Here is a 21,525-nt window from a genome sequence, read left to right as displayed (position 1 = left end):
ATGTGTGTGTAGAGGGCAGAATGGTTCTTTTCAGCGTTCATCTATGGAACAGACTCTTTAGGAATTTATTTGACTGTGTTGGATCTCTCGTGAAGATTCACCAAACAGTATAACGTTACTGTGTAACAAACTCAAACAAGACTTCCAGTTCTTTTGAAAACCATTGATATCAGGGATGACTCAGAGAACCATGGAGCTCCAGGCCCTAATTAACCATGGAGCTCCAGGCCCTAATTAGGATCCGTCTGCCTCCATAGCAGCAGATGTTCGCCTCAATTCTACTCTGAAGGGGCTTTGACATTTGCATGTCTCACATTGATCAATGCCAAGGTGCTCAAACAACACAAACTGCTGTCTGTATGGAACAAGATGCTAGAAAGTTCCTTAAGTGCGTCTGAATGAGCTCAGAGATACTGGTACAGCCGGGGGTGTGGGTTGGAATAGCTGCCTCCAAGTCAAGTTCTTTCACAAAGATAGACGGATGTTTCATTCCCCAACGCGGGAGCAAGGCTGAACACAGCTGCTAAACAGGGGGCTGTTACAGTTAGTTCTTCCACAGTGAGAAGTGACCTGGGTCATTCTGAAGTGAGTGATTGTCCACCACGGTCAGGCAGCCACGGGTGACAACATGACCCCACTGTCCCTGGATATACGCCACCCTCCTCTCCGCCAGGCCGGCTGTCACATCAGGGCGCAGCGCTCTCTCCTCAGGGCCCGTTGGAAGCGGATGGTGGCGTGGACGTGTTTGCAGCGGGCGCAGGCCACGCTCCGCAGCGCCTCTCCGAACAGCAGCAGCACGTGCCAGTTGAACTTGGCCGAGCACTCGACGTAACCACACTTCCAGCTCTTCCTCACCAGGTTGGAGACGTTGTGGCGCGGGATGACTCGGCCCCGCTGCAGGTCACGCTTGTTCCCCACAATCAGGATGGGGGTGTCGGACGTCCCCACCACCCTGGGGAAAAGACAGGGAGAGAGGAAAGAACGCTCCTTTAAATGAGGGGAGCTCAGTAGTAACAGTTTCGTTTGTTGATGATTTCACCATTAAGGCCTAAGCACTAACGCATATTAGGTTACAAGCAAACAAGGACTAAACTTACAACAGGGTTAAAGGACAATGCTCGTTTTTGACAACCTGGACCTTATTTACGACATATTATAAGACGTTTCACTCATCAAGATCACTTTGGTGTAGTTCAGAGGCCTGTAGAAGAAATTTAAAATCCAGCGCGAGCCAGTATATCCATGTAATGGCGGCGGACGGGGCACTGAGAATGCAGTTTCTAAAAATCTATTTTCTGCCGCGAAACAGTTGTTTTCATCAATCTGTCTTTATGAATCGCTAGTTGTGCTTACATAGAGCATAGGCCTGTTGTGGTTTTTCACATGCCTCTGTAATATGATCTTTAGAAATGTCTTTAGACACGAAATAGCTTCCCCACTTGCTCCAGCACGCATGCGCACAGCGCGAAAGCGTTGCCCCAGCACACTGTGCTCAAGCGTTGCCCCAGCACACTGTGCTCAAGCGTTGCCCCAGCACACTGTGCTCAAGCGTTGCCCCAGCACACTGTGCTCAAGCGTTGCCCCAGCACACTGTGCTCAAGCGTTGCCCCAGCACACTGTGCTCAAGCGTTGCCCCAGGACACTGTGCTCAAGCGTTGCCCCAGCACACTGTGCTCAAGCGTTGCCCCAGCACACTGTGCGCATGCCTGCTGGAGCAAGTGAGGAAACTACAGTAAATGGCTCGCGCTGGATTTTAAATGTCTTCTACATGCCTCCGAACTACACCAAAGTGATCTCGGTGAGTGAAACGTCTTATAATATGCCGTAAATAAGGTCCAGGTTGTCAAAAACGAGCATTGTCCTTTAAAGCTGCATACGATTTTTGTAAGATTTGTAACATTTAAATATTGCTATGATAAATCAAGAGGGATACAGTACGGGATTGATCATTTGGTGTTGGATTGACACCAGAGCATCGAAAAATAAAACATAAAAAAGAGATGAGGGTGCCTCCACCCATAGAGGCGTGTCCACATGTGGGTCAAAGGGTGCACACGTGCTGAGATGCAATCAGCAATACAGGTTATTCTTCTATGGCCTTATGGGTAACCAAACCATAGCTGGCTTAATGTACCCTGACAGACAGAATGTTTCCATAGTGCCATAGTTTGTCATAGTGCAGAAGTAACATATTGCAAAGTTAAATCTGAGAAAAATGTATTGGGGCTTCCTTGGGTCAAACTCTTTAATCTTATTTTCATCTGGAAGCGTTTGTAGCAAGAAGATTTTCTACACTGGTTTACTCTCTAGCCTTCCATTATTCATGAGCAAAATCCAGAGATTTTCAACATATTACATTTAAGAATGAATTTAATTTGCCAAGTTGCACCCTGAAACAAACTTCGAGATAGAGATTCAGCCAGATTTGAAACCCAGTAGATCACAAGTAATCCATCAGTAGATCACAAGTAATCTATCAGTAGATCACAAGTAATCCATCAGTAGATCACAAGTAATCCATCAGTAGATCACTAGTAATCCATCAGTAGATCACAAGTAATCCATCAGTAGATCACTAGTAATCCATCAGTAGATCACAAGTAATCCATCAGTAGATCACTAGTAATCCATCAGTAGATCACAAGTAATCCATCAGTAGATCACAAGTAATCCAGCAGTAGATCACAAGTAATCCAGCAGTAGGTGTATTTTGTATTTTGAGGTTCATCGTCCTCCCGTTGTCCACTGGGATGGACGTTGTCCTCTGGGATGGACGTTGTCCTCTGGGATGGACGTTGTCCTCTGGGATGGACGTTGTCCACTGGGATGGACGTTGTCCTCTGGGATGGACGTTGTCCTCTGGGATGGACGTTGTCCTCTGGGATGGACGTTGTACTCTGGGATGGACGTTGTCCACTGGGATGGACGTTGTCCTCTGTGATGGATGTTGTCCTCTGGGATGGACGTTGTCCTCTGGGATGGACATTGTCCTCTGGGATGGACATTGTCCTCTGGGATGGATGTTGTCCACTGCTCTGGTACCAGGCCTCTCCTTGCTATCCCTTGACTCCTCATCACACAGCTGAGAGTGACTCACGCTCTCCTCTCCTCTCCGAGGCTTCCTCTGTCCCCAGACGTCCTCCGTCCAGCTGCGTCTCTTCCCTTATTCCCCCCCTCTGTTGATCTCCAGAGGGTGAAATAACTTTATCTCAACTGGGAAATTCTTAAAAGCAAAGCAAATGTGCTCATCCTTTTTAAGACTCTTTCATCAATATGAGCAGAGCAGAGAGATACAGGAGGAGTGAGACACGTTTGCAGGTATTGACTTATAAAACCTCTTCTCCTGGTCTCAACCATTTATTTTACAGGGACACCCTGACACTCGTAGCCCCTGTGTGGCCTTGTTGGGCGCAGCGCTCCGATCAGCGCAGGAAGTGACTGACGGTCTGGCCGACAGCATTCAGCGGGGGCCACACCGACCATCCATCACCCCTGGTGACAGGTGACCTCTGCTGGTAACCCCGCCCCTCGGCCTCCCCTGTCCCCCGGCGCCCCACCCCCTCGGCCTGCTGTCACCTCTGCTGTCACCTCTGGAACCATGATGACGCCTTCATTGATGTCCCGTTGCCACAGAGTAGCAGCAGAAGACAAACTGACGACATGAACACACCTGAGACTGTGAGGTTCAAAAGGCGGCAAGGCACTCTTCTAATAACATGTAAAAAACCTCTTCAAAACAAACACACTAACGCGTTTCGGTACCTTACCTGCCTTAAAATCCATACCTGGAACAAACGTGTCTCACTCCTCCTGTATCTCTCTGCTCTGCTCATATTGATGAAAGAGTCTTAAAAAGGATGAGCACATTTGCTTTGCTTTTAAGAATTTGCCAGTTGAGATAAAGTGATTTCATCCTCAGGGAGGGAACGCCGAAACGCGTTAGTGTGTTTGTTTTGAAGATCCATAGATAAGCCGCCCTAATAAAGGCTTTTCACATGTTATTAGAAGAGTGCCTTGACGCCTTTTTGAACCTTGCATTTTGAAACCCTGACAAAGAGCTCCTTCCAGACCTTCCTGCCCACAACCAAGCAGCGCTCCTTTCTCCTGCCACAGCTGAGACGGTCTTTACAGGAGTAGAGAGGGGGCATCGCTGACCTTTTAAAGGAGTAGAGAGGGGGCATCGCTGACCTTTAAAGGAGTAGAGAGGGGGCATCGCTGACCTTTTAAAGGAGTAGAGAGGGGGCATCGCTGATCTTTAAAGGAGTAGAGAGGGGGCATCGCTGATCTTTAAAGGAGTAGAGAGGAGGCATCGCTGACCTTTTAAAGGAGTAGAGAGGGGGCATCGCTGATCTTTAAAGGAGTAGAGAGGGGGCATCGCTGACCTTTTTCAACAAAGACAGGAGGTTTGCTCTAACCTACAATAACTCGTCCCTGGATTATGTTATCACTAAAGCACATTAGACAGCGCTGCTGTAGACGTGAACTATTACTACATGAGTCTACACAAATAAAACGCCAGTCAAATACAAGAGACAAATACAAAATACTTAACTTAGATGCTGCATTGCCTGTTTGATCTATGTGACCCATGCCTGAAATGACAGTAGAGCAACCTTTCACAGATCCCTCTGTCAGTAGAAACCTGAGTAATCCCTGTGATATAGAGCAGACAGACCCCCGTCAGTAGAAACCTGAGTAATCCCTGTGATATAGAGGAGACAGACCCCCGTCAGTAGAAACCTGAGTAATCCCTGTGATATAGAGCAGACAGACCAGTCAGTAGAAACCTGAGTAATCCCTGTGATATAGAGCAGACAGACCACCGTCAGTAGAAACCTGAGTAATCCCTGTGATATAGAGCAGACAGACAGTCAGTAGAAACCTGAGTAATCCCTGTGATATAGAGCAGACAGACAGTCAGTAGAAACCTGAGTAATCCCTGTGATATAGAGCAGACAGACAGACAGTAGAAACCTGAGTAATCCCTGTGATATAGAGCAGACAGACCGTCAGTAGAAACCTGAGTAATCCCTGTGATATAGAGCAGACAGACAGTCAGTAGAAACCTGAGTAATCCCTGTGATATAGAGCAGACAGACCAGCGTCAGTAGAAACCTGAGTAATCCCTGTGATATAGAGGAGACAGACCCCCGTCAGTAGAAACCTGAGTAATCCCTGTGATATAGAGCAGACAGACCGTCAGTAGAAACCTGAGTAATCCCTGTGATATAGAGCAGACAGACCAGTCAGTAGAAACCTGAGTAATCCCTGTGATATAGAGCAGACAGACCAGCGTCAGTAGAAACCTGAGTAATCCCTGTGATATAGAGCAGACAGACCACCGTCAGTAGAAACCTGAGTAATCCCTGTGATATAGAGCAGACAGACAGTAGAAACCTGAGTACTCCCTGTGATATAGAGCAGACAGACCAGTCAGTAGAAACCTGAGTAATCCCTGTGATATAGAGCAGACAGACCCCCGTCAGTAGAAACCTGAGTAATCCCTGTGATATAGAGGAGACAGACCCCCAGCTGGCCGTCTGGCCCCGGGGCCATCAGCATATTTGAGGAACGAATTAAACACTTCAAACCTCCTGCTGGGAGTGTGACACCTCCTGCTGGGAGTGTGACAAATGAGGGAGGTGACAGTTTCAGAGAGAAGCCGATCACATCTGCTTGTTAACAAGGCCACTGTGTGATGTCTGCGCATTGGGTTAGGGTTAGCCTAGGGTTAGGGTTAGCCTAGGGTTAGGGCTAGCCTAGGGTTAGAGTTAGCCTAGGGTTAGAGTTAGCCTAGGGTTAGGGCTAGCCTAGGGTTAGAGTTAGCCTAGGGTTAGGGCTAGCCTAGGGTTAGGGTTAGCCTAGGGTTAGGGTTAGCCTAGGGTTAGGGCTAGCCTAGGGTTAGGGCTAGCCTAGGGTTAGGGTTAGCCTAGGGTTAGGGCTAGCCTAGGGTTAGAGTTAGCCTAGGGTTAGGGCTAGCCTAGGGTTAGGGCTAGGCTAGGGTTAGGGCTAGCCTAGGGTTAGGGTTAGCCTAGGGTTAGCATTAGCCTAACCCTAACCCCATTTGAATATGATAGTAAAGGAGAATATAGGCTGTGGAAAAGAGGGACTAACATTCCCTCCCAATATGCCCTTAGGCAAGGCACTCAACACTACATCTGCCCTTGATTGCACAAGTGTACAAAAGGGACTGAAATTTCAACGACTACCCAATCAGAGAGCAAGTCTTTGCTTACCTGTATGTTTATCAAATCCCCTGTGTGGAGGGCCTGAGGCACACAACCCAACCCTCAGAGGCACACAACTCACCCCTCAGAGGCACTACTCAACCCTCAGAGGCACCCAACCCAACCCTCAGAGGCACACAACCCAACCCTCAGAGACACACAACTCACCCCTCAGAGGCACACAACTCACCCCTCAGAGGCACACAACCCAACCCTCAGAGGCACACAACTCAACCCTCAGAGGCACACAACTCCTCAGAGGCACACAACCCAACCCTCAGAGGCACACAACTCACCCCTCACAGGCACACAACCCAACCCTCAGAGGCACACAACCCAACCCTCAGAGGCACACAACTCACCCCTCAGAGGCACACAACCCAACCCTCAGAGGCACACAACCCAACCCTCAGAGGCACACAACCCAACCCTCAGAGGCACACAACCCAACCCTCAGAGGCACACAACCCAACCCTCAGACAGGTGGATGTGAAACTGTGCTCCCAGGAATGGCGGTTCTGGGAGAATTGGTTCAGCAGGTGCTTGATTTGAGAAGACTTATTGGCCTAGGAGTAAACAAGCACGATCAATGAGATTTATGCAAAAGGAAATATTACTAGACTTTCCATGCGCTAAAGCCAAGGAGGATGGTTTCCATGCGCTAAAGCCAAGGAGGAGGGTTTCCATGCGCTAAAGCCAAGGAGGATGGTTTCCATGCGCTAAAGCCAAGGAGGATGGTTTCCATGCGCTAAAGCCAAGGAGGATGGTTTCCATGCGCTAAAGCGAAGGAAGAGGGTTTCCATGCGCTAAAGCGAAGGAAGAGGGTTTCCATGCGCTAAAGCCAAGGAGGATGGTTTCCATGCGCTAAAGCCAAGGAGGATGGTTTGTTTAGACAACATCAGCACCACCTAATATGTCTTGGAATATTGTACCACAGTGAGATATCTACAGTTAAAGATTCATCGAAAATAACTCAATCATGAGAGTCTAATAGTCTTCAATTCTACTAGCGTAACTGAAGACACCATGGAGGAAAGGATCTGTGTTTGAGTTCCCAGGGATGTGGTTCACTAATGCAGTTTGAGGTGAAGAGGAATGAGAAATTATACAAGGACTCGAAATTCAGTATACTGTAGGTATGAGACTCAACCAAGTTATTCAACCATATTGTAAAATATCCACCAAGACTGCTTCATGGATGCCATCTCCTATCGACCGCCCTTCAAGTCTATGAGACAGAGCAGTCAAACAAACCCAGGAGCAAACGGGAGGCGACACAGCCCTGATGACGAGAGCTGTCGACCTTGGCAGCCTCGTGACCCGCGCTTCGCAGACAATCTGCTTGATTTCAGCCGAAAATGTTCAATAAACGTGTTGTGGTGCCGGAGGTTGAAGAGCCTGCTGATTGCTGAAAACAGGAGCACAGGCTGTTCAATTCACGGGAGCTGTAATTACAGATGAGTTCAAAGAGACGTGGCAGCTGGCGCCCCCTCACCTGGTCTCTAGGATCTGCTGCCGCATGGTCTTGACGTATTCGAAGCTGTCGAAGCAGCAGATGTCGTAGACCAGGATGTAGACGTGGGCGCTACGGAGCCCACGGCAGCAGGTGTCTGTCCACTCCTGGAGGGGTTGAGGGGGGGTTGAGGGGGGGGGGCAGGAGGACAAGGAGAGGTAGAGAATGACCGGCCTTATCAGGAAGACCAACCATGAGCGAACCTTTGTTAGGTTTGTAAGACAATTTGCTTGAGATTTAGTGTAGGTAGATACCTACTTCATACCACAGCAAATGTGATGAGAATCTGAGTGAGCATTATGAAATTATGGGCTTTTTTATCACCTCACCCCTAATCGGACAGGCTTAATTTGGCTCTTTTTCAGATATTAGTGTAGGTCTAAAGAATAGCCCAAAAAACTTATTTCCCACAAAACTAAAGTTCCACAACCATCCATGTCATTAATGGGACACATAGGGGATATGAAAAAGCATGGTTGTGTTTTGTTCTAACTCGGGTAGGGGTACCTTGTTCTAACTCGGGTAGGGGTACCTTGTTCTAACTCGGGTAGGGGTACCTTGTTCTAACTCGGGTAGGGGTACCTTGTTCTAACTCGGGTAGGGGTACCTCAAAACTAAAGCCTTTTTTGAGGACTTGCTGCTAGCCTAAGATATCTGAGCAAAGAACAGGCTGCATGATTTCTGAGTGCATTGCCTCTTTCAGAGAACAATATTAGTCATATTAGTTTGTTGATATGACTTCAACGTGCCTGATGAGTTTAATCTAAATGCAATTGTTACTTATTGGATGCAATCTTTTTGCCACTCCATCGCTCTATGCTGATTGCTTTTTCCCTATCAGAGGTACTGTGTGTCTGATGCGGCTTGGAGTCTTTCAACCAAATAAAAAACCCATCCGGTGAATGTGGTAAACACAGATTGGAAAATGTTAGACCTACCATATTAATAGAAACTGTGACATTTTGATTAAAGTTATGCAAATAATATTTTCATCTGTGACCAGTCTTGGTGAAACATCAAAACATTTGCTTTGGTGTTGATTAAAAAGTGAAACTAATGTATAGGAACATAACTGAGGATAACTGAACATAACTGAACATAACAACATAACTGAACATAACTGTTCATAACTGAACATAACTGTGTAACAAACTCAAACAAGACGCCCAGTTCTTTTGAAAACGTCAGAGGTAGAGAAAGCATGGAGCTCCAGGCCCTAATCAGGATCTGTCTGCCTCCATATCAGCAGATGCCTCAATTCTCACAGACCCCAGATGTCAATTCAGGTGCGTTTTAGCTCCATGTCTTCATCTAAAATTCATCTTCACTGAATTTTCTGGAGAGCCTTGTGCTGTATAATATATGTTAATTCTTTCAGTGACATCCCGGTTGACCTCATACGGGGGCGGGGCCACTGTCCGCTGTGTGTTTGTACAGAGAAAGAGCTTTGAGAGATAAATGTGAACTGCAGAAAATGACTTAAATAAAGAAGTTACTGAACTAACAGATATTTTTCGCGTGGCAGGGACAAACTATACAGACATGACACATGAGCTTAATTGCCCGTCTGAGGAAAAGATCAATCATCTTCAATTCTGAATCTTCCAGAGACAGATTGACAGACCCAGAAGCCAAGTAAAGCTCTGGACAGATCCATTCACTCTCTCACTCTACTCACAGATCCATTCACTCTCTCACTCTACTCACAGATCCATTCACCCTCTCTCTCTACTCACAGATCCATTCACTCTCTCACTCTACTCACAGATCCATTCACCCTCTCACTCTACTCACAGATCCATTCACTCTCTCACTCTACTCACAGATCCATTCACTCTCTCTCTCTACTCACAGATCCATTCACTCTCTCACTCTACTCACAGATCCATTCACTCTCTCACTCTACTCACAGATCCATTCACTCTCTCTCTCTACTCACAGATCCATTCACTCTCTCACTCTACTCACAGATCCATTCACTCTCTCACTCTACTCACAGATCCATTCACTCTCTCTCTCTACTCACAGATCCATTCACTCTCTCTCTCTACTCACAGATCCATTCACTCTCTCACTCTACTCACAGGTCCATTCACTCTCTCACTCTACTCACAGATCCATTCACTCTCTCACTCTACTCACAGATCCATTCACTCTCTCACTCTACTCACAGATCCATTCACTCTCTCTCTCTACTCACAGATCCATTCACTCTCTCTCTCTACTCAGATCCATTCACTCTCTCACTCTACTCACAGATCCATTCACTCTCTCACTCTACTCACAGATCCATTCACTCTCTCACAGATCCATTCATTCTCTCACAGATCCATTCACTCTCTCACTCTACTCACAGATCCATTCACCCTCTCACTCTACTCACAGATCCATTCACTCTCTCACTCTACTCACAGATCCATTCACTCTCTCTCTCTACTCACAGATCCATTCACTCTCTCTCTACTCACAGATCCATTCACTCTCTCTCTCTACTCACAGATCCATTCACTCTCTCACTCTACTCACAGATCCATTCACTCTCTCTCTCTACTCACAGATCCATTCACTCTCTCTCTCTACTCACAGATCCATTCACTCTCTCACTCTACTCACAGGTCCATTCACTCTCTCACTCTACTCACAGATCCATTCACTCTCTCACTCTACTCACAGATCCATTCACTCTCTCACAGATCCATTCATTCTCTCACAGATCCATTCACTCTCTCACTCTACTCACAGATCCAATCACCCTCTCACTCTACTCACAGATCCATTCACTCTCTCACTCTACTCACAGATCCATTCACTCTCTCACTCTACTCACAGATCCATTCACTCTCTCACTCTACTCACAGATCCATTCACTCTCTCACTCTACTCACAGATCCATTCACCCTCTCACTCTACTCACATATCATTCACTCTCTCACTCTACTCACAGATCATTCACTCTCTCACTCTACTCACAGATCCATTCACTCTCTCACTCTACTCACAGATCCATTCACTCTCTCACTCTACTCACAGATCCATTCACTCTCTCACTCTACTCACAGATCCATTCACTCTCTCACTCTACTCACAGATCCATTCACTCTCTCACTCTACTCACAGATCCATTCACTCTCTCTCTCTACTCACAGATCCATTCACTCTCTCACTCTACTCACAGATCCATTCACTCTCTCACAGATCCATTCACTCTCTCACTCTACTCACAGATCCATTCACCCTCTCACTCTACTCACAGATCCATTCACTCTCTCACTCTACTCACAGATCCATTCACTCTCTCACTCTACTCACAGATCATTCACTCTCTCACTCTACTCACAGATCCATTCACTCTCTCTCTCTACTCACAGATCCATTCACTCTCTCACAGATCCATTCACTCTCTCTCTCTACTCACAGATCCATTCACTCTCTCTCTCTACTCACAGATCCATTCACTCTCTCACTCTACTCTCTTCCTGCAGGCCAATAGGCTATATGCACACCTCTGCCAGTAAGTGTGCCTGATTGCAGAACAATGATCAGGCACACTTGAGTAATCATTTCATCCAATAGTGTAACACAGGAAATAGAGAAGCATGTCTAATTTCAGGAAGTACTGGAGTTGTGCATACAGCCCATTTCCTCTGGAGTGTGTCTAACCCGCAGCCATGCTCAGGAAATGCACAAACACAACAGCCTCCTCTGTTCTTACTGTCAGAGGGACAGTTCTTACTGTCAGAGGGACAGTTCTTACTGGCAGAGGGACAGTTCTTACTGGCAGAGGGACAGTTCTTACTGGCAGAGGGACAGTTCTTACTGTCAGAGGGACAGTTCTTACTGGCAGAGGGACAGTTCTTACTGTCAGAGGGACAGTTCTTACTGTCAGAGGGACAGTTCTTACTGGCAGAGGGACAGTTCTTACTGGCAGGGGGACAGTTCTTACTGTCAGGGGGACAGTTCTTACTGGCAGAGGGACAGTTCTTACTGGCAGAGGGACAGTTCTTACTGGCAGGGGGACAGTTCTTACTGGCAGGGGGACAGTTCTTACTGTCAGAGGGACAGTTCTTACTGTCAGAGGGACAGTTCTTACTGGCAGAGGGACAGTTCTTACTGGCAGAGGGACAGTTCTTACTGGCAGAGGGACAGTTCTTACTGGCAGAGGGACAGTTCTTCCTGGCAGAGGGACAGAGGGGTGCGGTACCTGTAGAGAGCTTCCAGGGAAGCTGGCGATGGCCGGGTAGTCTGTGATCTGCAGGTCATGCACGTGCCCGTTGAGGACGGCGGCGGACAGGTGGACCCTGCGGGCGTGGCTGGGCGCGGGCGCGTCGCTGTAGTCGTCGTGGAGGAAGCGCTGCACCACAGCCGTCTTGCCCACGCCCTGCGCCCCCAGCACGGCGATGCGGAAGGTAGGGGGCGCGCCCGGCCCCCCTCCACGCCCCCCACGGCCGCCCGCGGACGTCCCGCCACCCTCCCTGCTCTCGCAAACCACGGGCCAGTGCATTCAGGGCGCCAGAACCACACCGGCGCCGCATAGTCCACACGGCAGGCACCGAGGCGGGGGGGTTGGTGGGCACGGCGCCGTCCCATTCATAGGCCACCCACACCGCCCGGGACCGCTGGACGGACGAGGACGGAGAGAGGGGATGAGGTGAGGAGGAGAGAGAGGGGATGGGGTGAGGATGAGAGAGAGGGGATGGGGTGAGGAGGAGAGAGAAGGGATGAGGTGGAGGAGGGGAGAGAGGGGATGAGGTGAGGAGGAGAGAGGGGATGAGGTGAGGAGGAGAGACATGTAGGAGAGAAATGGTGTGAAGGAGAGACAGGATACGGTGGACAGACAGACAGACAGAAAGAGAGACAAGTTATTTCAAGAAATTTCTGTCATTTCAAAGTAATGAAGCTCTTTTGACAAGTGAATGCTGCTTTTGTCACAACAACCTTCATTAGGCTTCGAAGCAACTAAGAAAGATTCAAGGACAACAGAAAGTAAGGTAACGTTGGAGTGCAAGCAAAAAAGAAAGAAGTAATAAATAATTGTATTTGAATAGTTACTAAAATGTATAGTTTGGTCTAAAATGTAGTTTCTTTTTAGGTGCAGTTCGTTGGCTCTTTGGAAATTAAACCAGCACAGCTATATTAGAACAACGGGTATTTTGTTTCTGCATCACCTACATTCACTGACCTCGTTCAGAAACCACTATAGCCTCACACACGCTTAAAGTCACTTTCACACTTTTAACTGCTTTATCAAAGCCGACAAGAATCTCCCAGAGGTGCGACACCATATTATGGCTCACAAAATTCAAGTAAGCATCATCACCATTGCTGTTTTCATTCATTATTATTCTTGACATATAATTGTACCTTTTTTATATATAATTGTATCTATTTATCTTATATTTTGTCTTTCACGTATGTATAGTCTAGGGTGTATAGCCCAGGGTGAAGTTTAAAAACTATATCACACAGCAATCAGGTCAGGTGTGGAAAGTGGAGCAGTACGATACATCAGCCACTCATAGCAGAACCTACAGGGCAGAGGAGCGACCTGCTACTGGTGACAACCGCCTCTCCCAGTCACCAGTAGACCTGCTACTGGTAACCGTCTCTCCCCGTCACCAGTAGACCTGCTACTGGTTACAACCGTCTCTCCCCGTCACCAGTAGACCTGCTACTGGTTACAACCGTCTCTCCCCGTCACCAGTAGACCTGCTACTGGTTACAACCGTCTTTCCCCGTCACCAGTAGACCTGCTACTGGTTACAACCGCCTCTCCCCGTCACCAGTAGACCTGCTACTGGTTACAACCGTCTCTCCCCGTCACCAGTAGACCTGCTACTGGTTACAACCGTCTCTCCCCGTCACCAGTAGACCTGCTACTGGTTACAACCGTCTCTCCCCGTCACCAGTAGACCTGCTACTGGTTACAACCGTCTCTCCCCGTCACCAGTAGACCTGCTACTGGTTACAACCGTCTCTCCCCGTCACCAGTAGACCTGCTACTGGTTACAACCGCCTCTCCCCGTCACCAGTAGACCTGCTACTGGTTACAACCGTCCCTCCCCGTCACCAGTAGACCTGCTGCTGGTTACAACCGTCTCTCCCCGTCACCAGTAGACCTGCTACTGGTTACAACCGTCTCTCCCCGTCACCAGTAGACCTGCTACTGGTTACAACCGCCTCTCCCCGTCACCAGTAGACCTGCTACTGGTTACAACCGTCTCTCCCCGTCACCAGTAGACCTGCTACTGGTTACAACCGTCTCTCCCCGTCACCAGTAGACCTGCTACTGGTTACAACCGTAACAACGGGCACAGACTAAAACGTGTGAGGCTAAATCAAATCAATCACCAAAGCCATAACATGCGTAAGCTATGTAACGACTTGATGGCAGTTCATTCAAGGGGATGAAGTGTATCTAGGCTATAGCTCAATTAATTAACTTCTCATCATATAGCCTACCTCAAATGCCCAATTCGATTTTATAACTACGCGTGTAGGCTACGGGCAAATCACTAAAAAATAATTAAGAGTAGCCTATGCATTTCAAAGAAAACAACGAAATGGTCTTTTCTGCCTTTTACACTACCGGAAAAGCGTGAGAAATCCTTGACCTGAGCAAAGGGATCCACTGCAGTAGGATTTCAATCCAGGCTTACCGTGTGCGCAGGTATGTGGCCCCAGAAATGGAGAGATGTGTGTCTTCCAGCGCGCTGCTGCGGGTACACCTGCGGAGATGCTGACAGACCCTCATTCGTTGGCTTCCCACGAATAGACGAGTGGCTCAGGTGCCTTTACAGTACTGAGGGCACAGCTCCATCCTCCCCGGTCACTCCCTTTCCATATAGCTGGACGCGCGGTCTAAATATCACCAGACAGGCTAGAACAGGCGTGGATCAGACTGCTGCCGTCAAATGACAATCAAGTATGAATAAACCTAGCGGTAATGGTCTATTTCTAGGAATGACGATGCCTGTTAGAGCTTAAAGTTGAACTGCAGATGATGTCAAAATTTGATCGTCAAAATATCTTGGTCACTTATTTTGGCCACAGTTTCTGAACGGGGATGAACAAAATTATAATAATGTATAATACATTTCGGTCTATATGCCTGTGTGGAGGCTATGGGATTTGAGGTTACGCCTTGGCACGCTATTGGCTATCTTGCGCGCTGTTGAGACTTTTACGCGCGGTTACGCACAGCCAGATGAGCCTAGTTGTCTACAGTACAATACAGACATGTGGGTAATACAGGACATCATCTCCATAGTGGTCTGTTTGGTTTGGGAAGTCAAACACAGCTTGCAGGGAGACAAAAGAATTGGCATCCATTGTGAATACCCGTTTCCCTCTGGGCGCGAGTGATTTCATCTCAAGTAGCGTATTAACTCACGCGTGCGAGCAACATGGGTACCCACTGTAACCAATGGGCAGTTGGCTGTTTCTTAGCAACCGTATCTTTTACCCCTGTTGCTAAGTAACCACGTGCCAGATACCTGTCTCATCCACGTCACCTTCACACACGCGCATGCAGGTGTAAATCCACGCGAGGTGATGAACCCCACTGAACCCAAACATTTGAGCATATTTCGACTGATCTCATATAGGCAGACTTTAAACTTAGAAAACAATTTTCCATATCATAACAGTCTAAATCTTAAGATTGCATGCATAAGACTAAATGCTAGCAAATACAAGGCTATTTGAGTCGACCTATGGGATACCTGTTGTTTAACTAATTACTATAATATGGGTATCCGAGAAACGAGAAAGCGACACAACTACAGAGTGGACATTTTATTGAAATACAGAGAGGATACATTATAGTAGGCCTATGCTTGGGGAGTGATAACAGCGGTAGGCTAGGCCTACAACAGGCAGAAACTTGAGAATAGCTTACATTTCAGATGTCATGTTAGTTCATTGCTGGATGCTGTGCACAAAGCACTCAAACAAGCGTGGGTGACGTAGTGACTTGTAACCAAAATAAAAATGAGGTAAAGAAACAACTTGGGACTCTTAGGAGCGATGGACACTGCTTCCATGCACGACCACGGACACATACGCATGGATGGCAACAAGAAAATAAGAAAACCTCACAAACACAATTGGTTTCCTATAGACTGCTCTGTTCATTAATTTCAATTCTGCTTTGATCATTTGGAGCTTAACTTCCTACAGGGGTTAGTAGGATTCATGGTTAGTTGTGGAGATATCAATAAATCACATTAGTTTGAATTACATTAAACACAACCTATTCGTTAACCACTACTTATGAGGGCCTTGTACATAACTGGAATATATACAGTAGCGCCAACTTTTGACTGTAATGAAGTACAAGCACACTACTTCTGGTTTACAGGGTTATATCATTACTAGCTTTCATTAATCATACAAAATGTCTACAAACTACACCACATCACTGCACGGTATGCCAGAGAGGAGAGTAAACTAGGCATGGAACTGATGGAAAAATAATCTATCTTTCCCTAAAATGTGAAGATCAATTGATGCTGCCTGGCTAGGGTTGATGGGATTAGCACAGGCCAGGGGTGCGATTTGTTTGGTTGATCATCTGCAAATGGAATATCAATAACAATCTCACATATTAAAATATAATGCATCATATTTCACGGGAATTAAAGGTGAAAACAGACGTATAACAGAATGTAGGCTACAACTCATTCAAGACAGCCAGACACACACGCACACGCACACACACACGCACGCACACACACAATTGGCATATATATATATATATATATACTGCAGCATGAAACCAGCAAAGGGATATGGGAGATATAAGAATGCTAACTATGTTTTTGATAACTGCAGTAGACTGGGCAATTACAACGGCGAGGGCGTGAGATGATCAGATAGACAGCAGTACAAAGAGGGAAGGGCACAGACTCTAGCAAACGCATGATAATAGCATAATAATTGCAGCCATAAATAGTGGTCTGCATAGTGGTTTAGGAAAATGGAGTCAGATTAAAACCATAGCAACCTAACAATGTCCTGTCCTCTCGCGCTTCTCTCGCTTCTTAACAAGCACGTCCACGGCTCAGAAGAGAAGGCTGCTAGTTACATTACACACTGAAACAGGTCCATTACACAAACACTCAAACAGGTCCAAGTGATGACTGAGACGCCTGGAACAAGCACTCAATCACTCATTTCTATCATTTGGGGAATGGTTGTGGAATGGTTGTGGAATGGTTGTGGAATGGTTGTGGAATGGTTGTGGAATGGTTGTGGAGTGGTTGTGGAGTGGTTGTGGAGTGGTTGTGGAGTGGTTGTGGAATGGTTGTGGAGTGGTTGTGGAGTGGTTGTGGAATGGTTGTGGAGTGGTTGGAGAAAGCAGCAAATGTAACACTGAAGCAGAACAAGCATTAAAAAAAAATAAAACAAAGCAAATATGACATACTACTGTACTTTCCAACATCTGAACAACAGTACAAAAAGGAAAAGCAATACATGGCTTTGTAAATATGAAAATCCCATCTTGTTTTATAAGGAATTGGCAATCAATCACTTTTTACAACATTAAGACATTTAGTTTAGGATGGAATGGGGTTCAACAACCTCCCATGGAAGAAGATACATGTGAAGATGCAGGGGATGGAATGAAGGAGTGGAATATTAGACAACAATACAAACGCTAAAAGCTGCTATTTTGTTGAGGGGGGGGGGGGGAGGGGAGGGTGTTGAGGGGGGGGGGGGTGGAGGGGAGGGTGTTGAGGGGGGGGGGTTGAGTGGAGGGTATTGAGGGGGGGGGCTGTGGAGTGGAGGGTGTTGAGGGGGGTGTGGAGGGGAGGGTGTTGAGGTGGGGGGGGTGGAGTGGAGGGTGTTGAGGGGGGGGCTGTGGAGTGGAGGGTGTTGAGGGGGGGCTGTGGAGGGGAAGGTGGGGGGCTGTGGAGGGGAGGGTGTTGAGGGTGGGGGGGTGGTAGGTGTGGGGGAGGGGGGGTGTTGAGGGTGGGGAGTGGTAGGTGTGGGGGAGGGGGGGTGTTGAGGTTGGGGGGTGGTAGGTGTGGGGGAGGGGGGGTGTTGAGGGTGGGGGGTGGTAGGTGTGGGGGAGGGGGGGTGTTGAGGGTGTGGGGGTGTGGAGGGGAGGGTGTTGAGGGTGGGGGGGTGGTAGGTGTGGGGGAGGGGGGGTGTTGAGGGTGGGGGGGTGGTAGGTGTGGGGGAGGGGGGGGTGTTGAGGGTGGGGGGGTGTGGAGTGGAGGGTGTTGAGGGTGGGGGGTGTGGAGGGGGGGTGTTGAGGGTGGGGGGGTGTGGAGGGGAGGTGTTGGTTACAGGGCGAGGTGGCTGTGGAGGGGGAGGTGTTGGTTACAGGGCGAGGTGGCTGTGGAGGGGAGGTGTTGGTTACAGGGCGAGGTGGCTGTGGAGGGGAGGTGTTGGTTACAGGGCGAGGTGGCTGTGGAGGGGAGGTGTTGGTTACAGGGCGAGGTGGCTGTGGAGGGGAGGTGTTGGTTACAGGGCGAGGTGGCTGTGGAGGGGGAGGTGTTGGTTACAGGGCGAGGTGGCTGTGGAGGGGAGGTGTTGGTTACAGGGCGAGGTGGCTGTGGAGGGGAGGTGTTGGTTACAGGGCGAGGTGGCTGTGGAGGGGAGGTGTTGGTTACAGGGCGAGGTGGCTGTGGAGGGGAGGTGTTGGTTACAGGGCGAGGTGGCTGTGGAGGGGAGGTGTTGGTTACAGGGCGAGGTGGCTGTGGAGGGGAGGTGTTGGTTACAGGGCGAGGTGGCTGTGGAGGGGAGGTGTTGGTTACAGGGCGAGGTGCAGAGCTCAGGTCTTCAGGACTGCGTCATACACCTGGTAGACGTACTGAGACACCTCCGGAGCCCGGCACTTCAGGGACAGCTGTGAGAGAGAAAAGACACACGTTGACAAGGAATAACATTGATACTCCTCCTGTTTCTGGACAAATGTAGCGTGTGTTTAATAATAAATCTGAAACCCCAGATTAAAGATTAAAATATGAAATTCTTGAAATGCCATTTCATCACATCTTTCAATGGAGTCTTTTACTTCTGCCCTGACGACGGCCTCCTGGCCGAAACATGGAGGCATTTTCATGCCTGAACTCGCCCAAGAATAGTCCTTTACTTGCTCAGTCCATAGGTGTTTGAGAGGAGGACTCAGGTCCAGGTCCTTTTGATCAAACCTCTTTATCCAATACTGTTCATCCATAGGCTCCCACTACTCCACGTCATGTTCCTTTGCCAATTCAATGTAAAAAATAAAATGATGATAAAAATCAACTAGAAAAGATGTGTGTGCATATGCTGAAAGCAATCAAAGTTTTAGTTTGAACAGTACCAATCGTGTGAATTAAGTTTGTGTGAATTAAGCTTTACTATTCATCCAGCAGTGACTTAATGATATCTCTTAATGATAACCGTTTGTTCTATAGAGTTTAAAAGGTTCAACAGTTCAAAGTTTAAAGACCAACACAGGGCTTCTGTAGTAAAAATATAGTATAGTAAAAAAAAAACTAAAATATAGTATATATATAAAAGGTTAAAAAGGTAGGCCTATATCATGTATGTATCAAAGTGAAAGGTCCTTGCTGGAAATAGTGGTGAAATCTTAAACTATGTCCAAGTAGACACTGTGATACTGAACAGGGCCAAGAACATGTACAGGAGGAGAATAAAAAGCACCTAGAATAAAAAGTAAGAATAATTAGGTGGGCTAGCTTGTAAAAGCTTCTTATTATTCTCCCCAGTTTTTGTGTCCTTAACTACTTCTTCATACTTTGTGCTAGAAACTTCATTCTAACTTTAAAATGTCCAGAATGTTTAGCTCTTTAACTGATCCATTCAGATTATTATTAGGTGGGCTAGCTTGCAGAAGCTAGCCCAACTTGTGATATTCCCACTATTTCTTTCTTTCTTTCTTTCTTTCTTTCTTTATTATTATTCTCCCCACTTTTTTGAACCTTAACTAGTTCTTCATACTTTGTCATAGAAACTTCATTCAAACTTTAAAATGTTCATAATGTTTAGCTCTTGAACGGATCCATTCAGATTTTTTATATTTGTTATAGTTTTTAAGAAATTTAACTTTTAAAACTATTTTTTGTCCCATTGAAACTGCTTGAAACTGCTTTTGGAATGTTCAGAAACTTTATGTTTTTAGAGTGGTGGCAGCAGTTGCTTTGAAAATATTCACACATTTTATAAACTGCTGGCACTCCTACAGTTTTGAAAGCTCACACACATATTATACATCAAAATGTTCACACAACTGTGCTGATTCGTACAATGTAAGTATCTAAGCAGTGTGACGTAGAGTTTTCGCTGTATGACGATTTGTTCGGCAACTGCTCTCCTCATTGAAACGTATGGCAACGCACTCTAGCTTTTGAGCTGCTAATTTTGCATTTTTACTCTTTTTCTAACTTGTCACTATGCCTACAGTTTGAACAGCTCATACACATATTATATATCGAAACGTTCCCATAACTGTGCTGATTCGTACAATGTAAGTATCTAAGCCGTGTGACTTATAGTTTTCGCTGTATGACGATTTGTTCAGCAACTGCGCTCTCCATTGAAACGTATGGGCCCACACTACCTTTTGAGCTGCTAATTTTGCAGCTTACTTTTTCTAACTCGTCGCCATGCCTATAGTTTTTAAGCTACACGGACATATCATATCCTAAAATGTTCAGCATTTTCTCAGGATTCCTACGGTGTCAATATCTAGGCTGTGACCTTTATACTTTTTGAGAGTGAGCTGTCTGAAGCCAAAATGCCTTTCCATTGAAGTGAATGAGAGGATGCTCACAGTGTCAGTTGGGATTTGAATTTGGGGACACGTGCAGGCTCTCTGTACAGGCACCCTTTTATGACTACGGTAGCATTCATATTCATTCCTTCCTTCCTTCCTTCCATCCATCTTTCCTTCCATCCATCTTTCCTTCCTTCCTTCCTTCCTTCCTTTCTTTCTTTCTTTCTTTCCTTCCATCCATCCATCCATCCTTCCTTCCTTCCTTCCTTCCTTCCTTTCCTTTCCTTCCATCCATCCTTCCATCCTTCTTTTCTTCCATCCTTCCTTTCTTTACTTTCATCCATCCATCCTTCCTTTCTTTCCTTCCTTCCATCCTTTCTTCCATCCTTCTTTCCTTCCTTCCTTCCATCCTTCTTTCCTTCCTTTCTTTCATCCATCCATCCATTCTTTCATCCATCTTTCTTTCTTTCTTTCTTTCTTTCTTTCATCCATCCTTCTTTCTTTCATCCATCCATCCATCCATCCTTCTTTCTTTCTTTTTCTTTCATCCTTTCATCAATCCATCCATCTTTCTTTCTTTCTTCCATCCATCCATCCTTTCTTTCATCCAGCCATCCATCCATCCTTCTTTCTTTCTTCCATCCATCCATCTTTCTTTCCTTCCATCCTTCCTTCTTTCCTTCCTTCCATCTTTCCTTCCTTCCTTCCATCCTTCTTTCTTTCTTTCATCCATCCATCCATCTATCTATCCATCCATCCATCCATTCGTTCATCCATCCATCCTTCTTTCTTTCATCCATCCATCCATCCATCCATCCATCCATCCATCCATCCATCCATTCTTTCATCCATCCATCCTTCTTTCTTTCATCCATCCATCCATCCGTCTTTCTTTCATCCATCCATCCTTTCTTTCTTTCATCCATCTTTTTTTCATTCATCCATCCATCCATCCATCTTTCTTTCTTCCATCCATCCATCCATCCATCCATCCATCCATCCATCTTTCTTTCTTTCTTTCTTTCTTTCTTTCTTTCATCCATCCATCCATCTTT

General features: G+C 46.8%; 2 protein-coding genes across 2 annotated transcripts in view; both read right to left on the bottom strand.

Annotated features, from left to right (window-relative positions):
* Nucleotides 1–681: 681 nt before the first annotated feature.
* On the bottom strand, nt 682–12,241 carry rasl10b (RAS like family 10 member B; the record flags this gene model as incomplete). Its single annotated transcript, XM_084449789.1, has 3 exons — nt 682–952; nt 7,723–7,847; nt 11,942–12,241. The coding sequence occupies 3 exons, from the start codon at nt 12,239–12,241 to the stop codon at nt 682–684; spliced, it is 696 nt and encodes a 231-aa protein (XP_084305915.1).
* A 6,240-nt stretch (nt 12,242–18,481) lies between these two features.
* ap2b1 (adaptor related protein complex 2 subunit beta 1) overlaps nt 18,482–21,525 on the bottom strand; it is a 73,455-nt gene continuing 70,411 nt past the window's right edge. The window contains exon 22 of the mRNA XM_084449315.1: nt 18,482–18,595. Within this exon, the coding sequence (XP_084305441.1) occupies nt 18,521–18,595 (75 nt within the window). The 3' untranslated portion in view covers nt 18,482–18,520. The remainder of the gene's footprint in view (nt 18,596–21,525) is intronic.

Source organism: Borostomias antarcticus (assembly GCF_949987555.1).
Source record: "Borostomias antarcticus genome assembly, chromosome: 15".
Classification (NCBI taxonomy): Eukaryota; Metazoa; Chordata; class Actinopteri; order Stomiiformes; family Stomiidae; genus Borostomias; species Borostomias antarcticus.
Note: the sequence above shows the minus strand (reverse complement) of the source record. Positions and strands in the feature narration are given on the sequence as shown.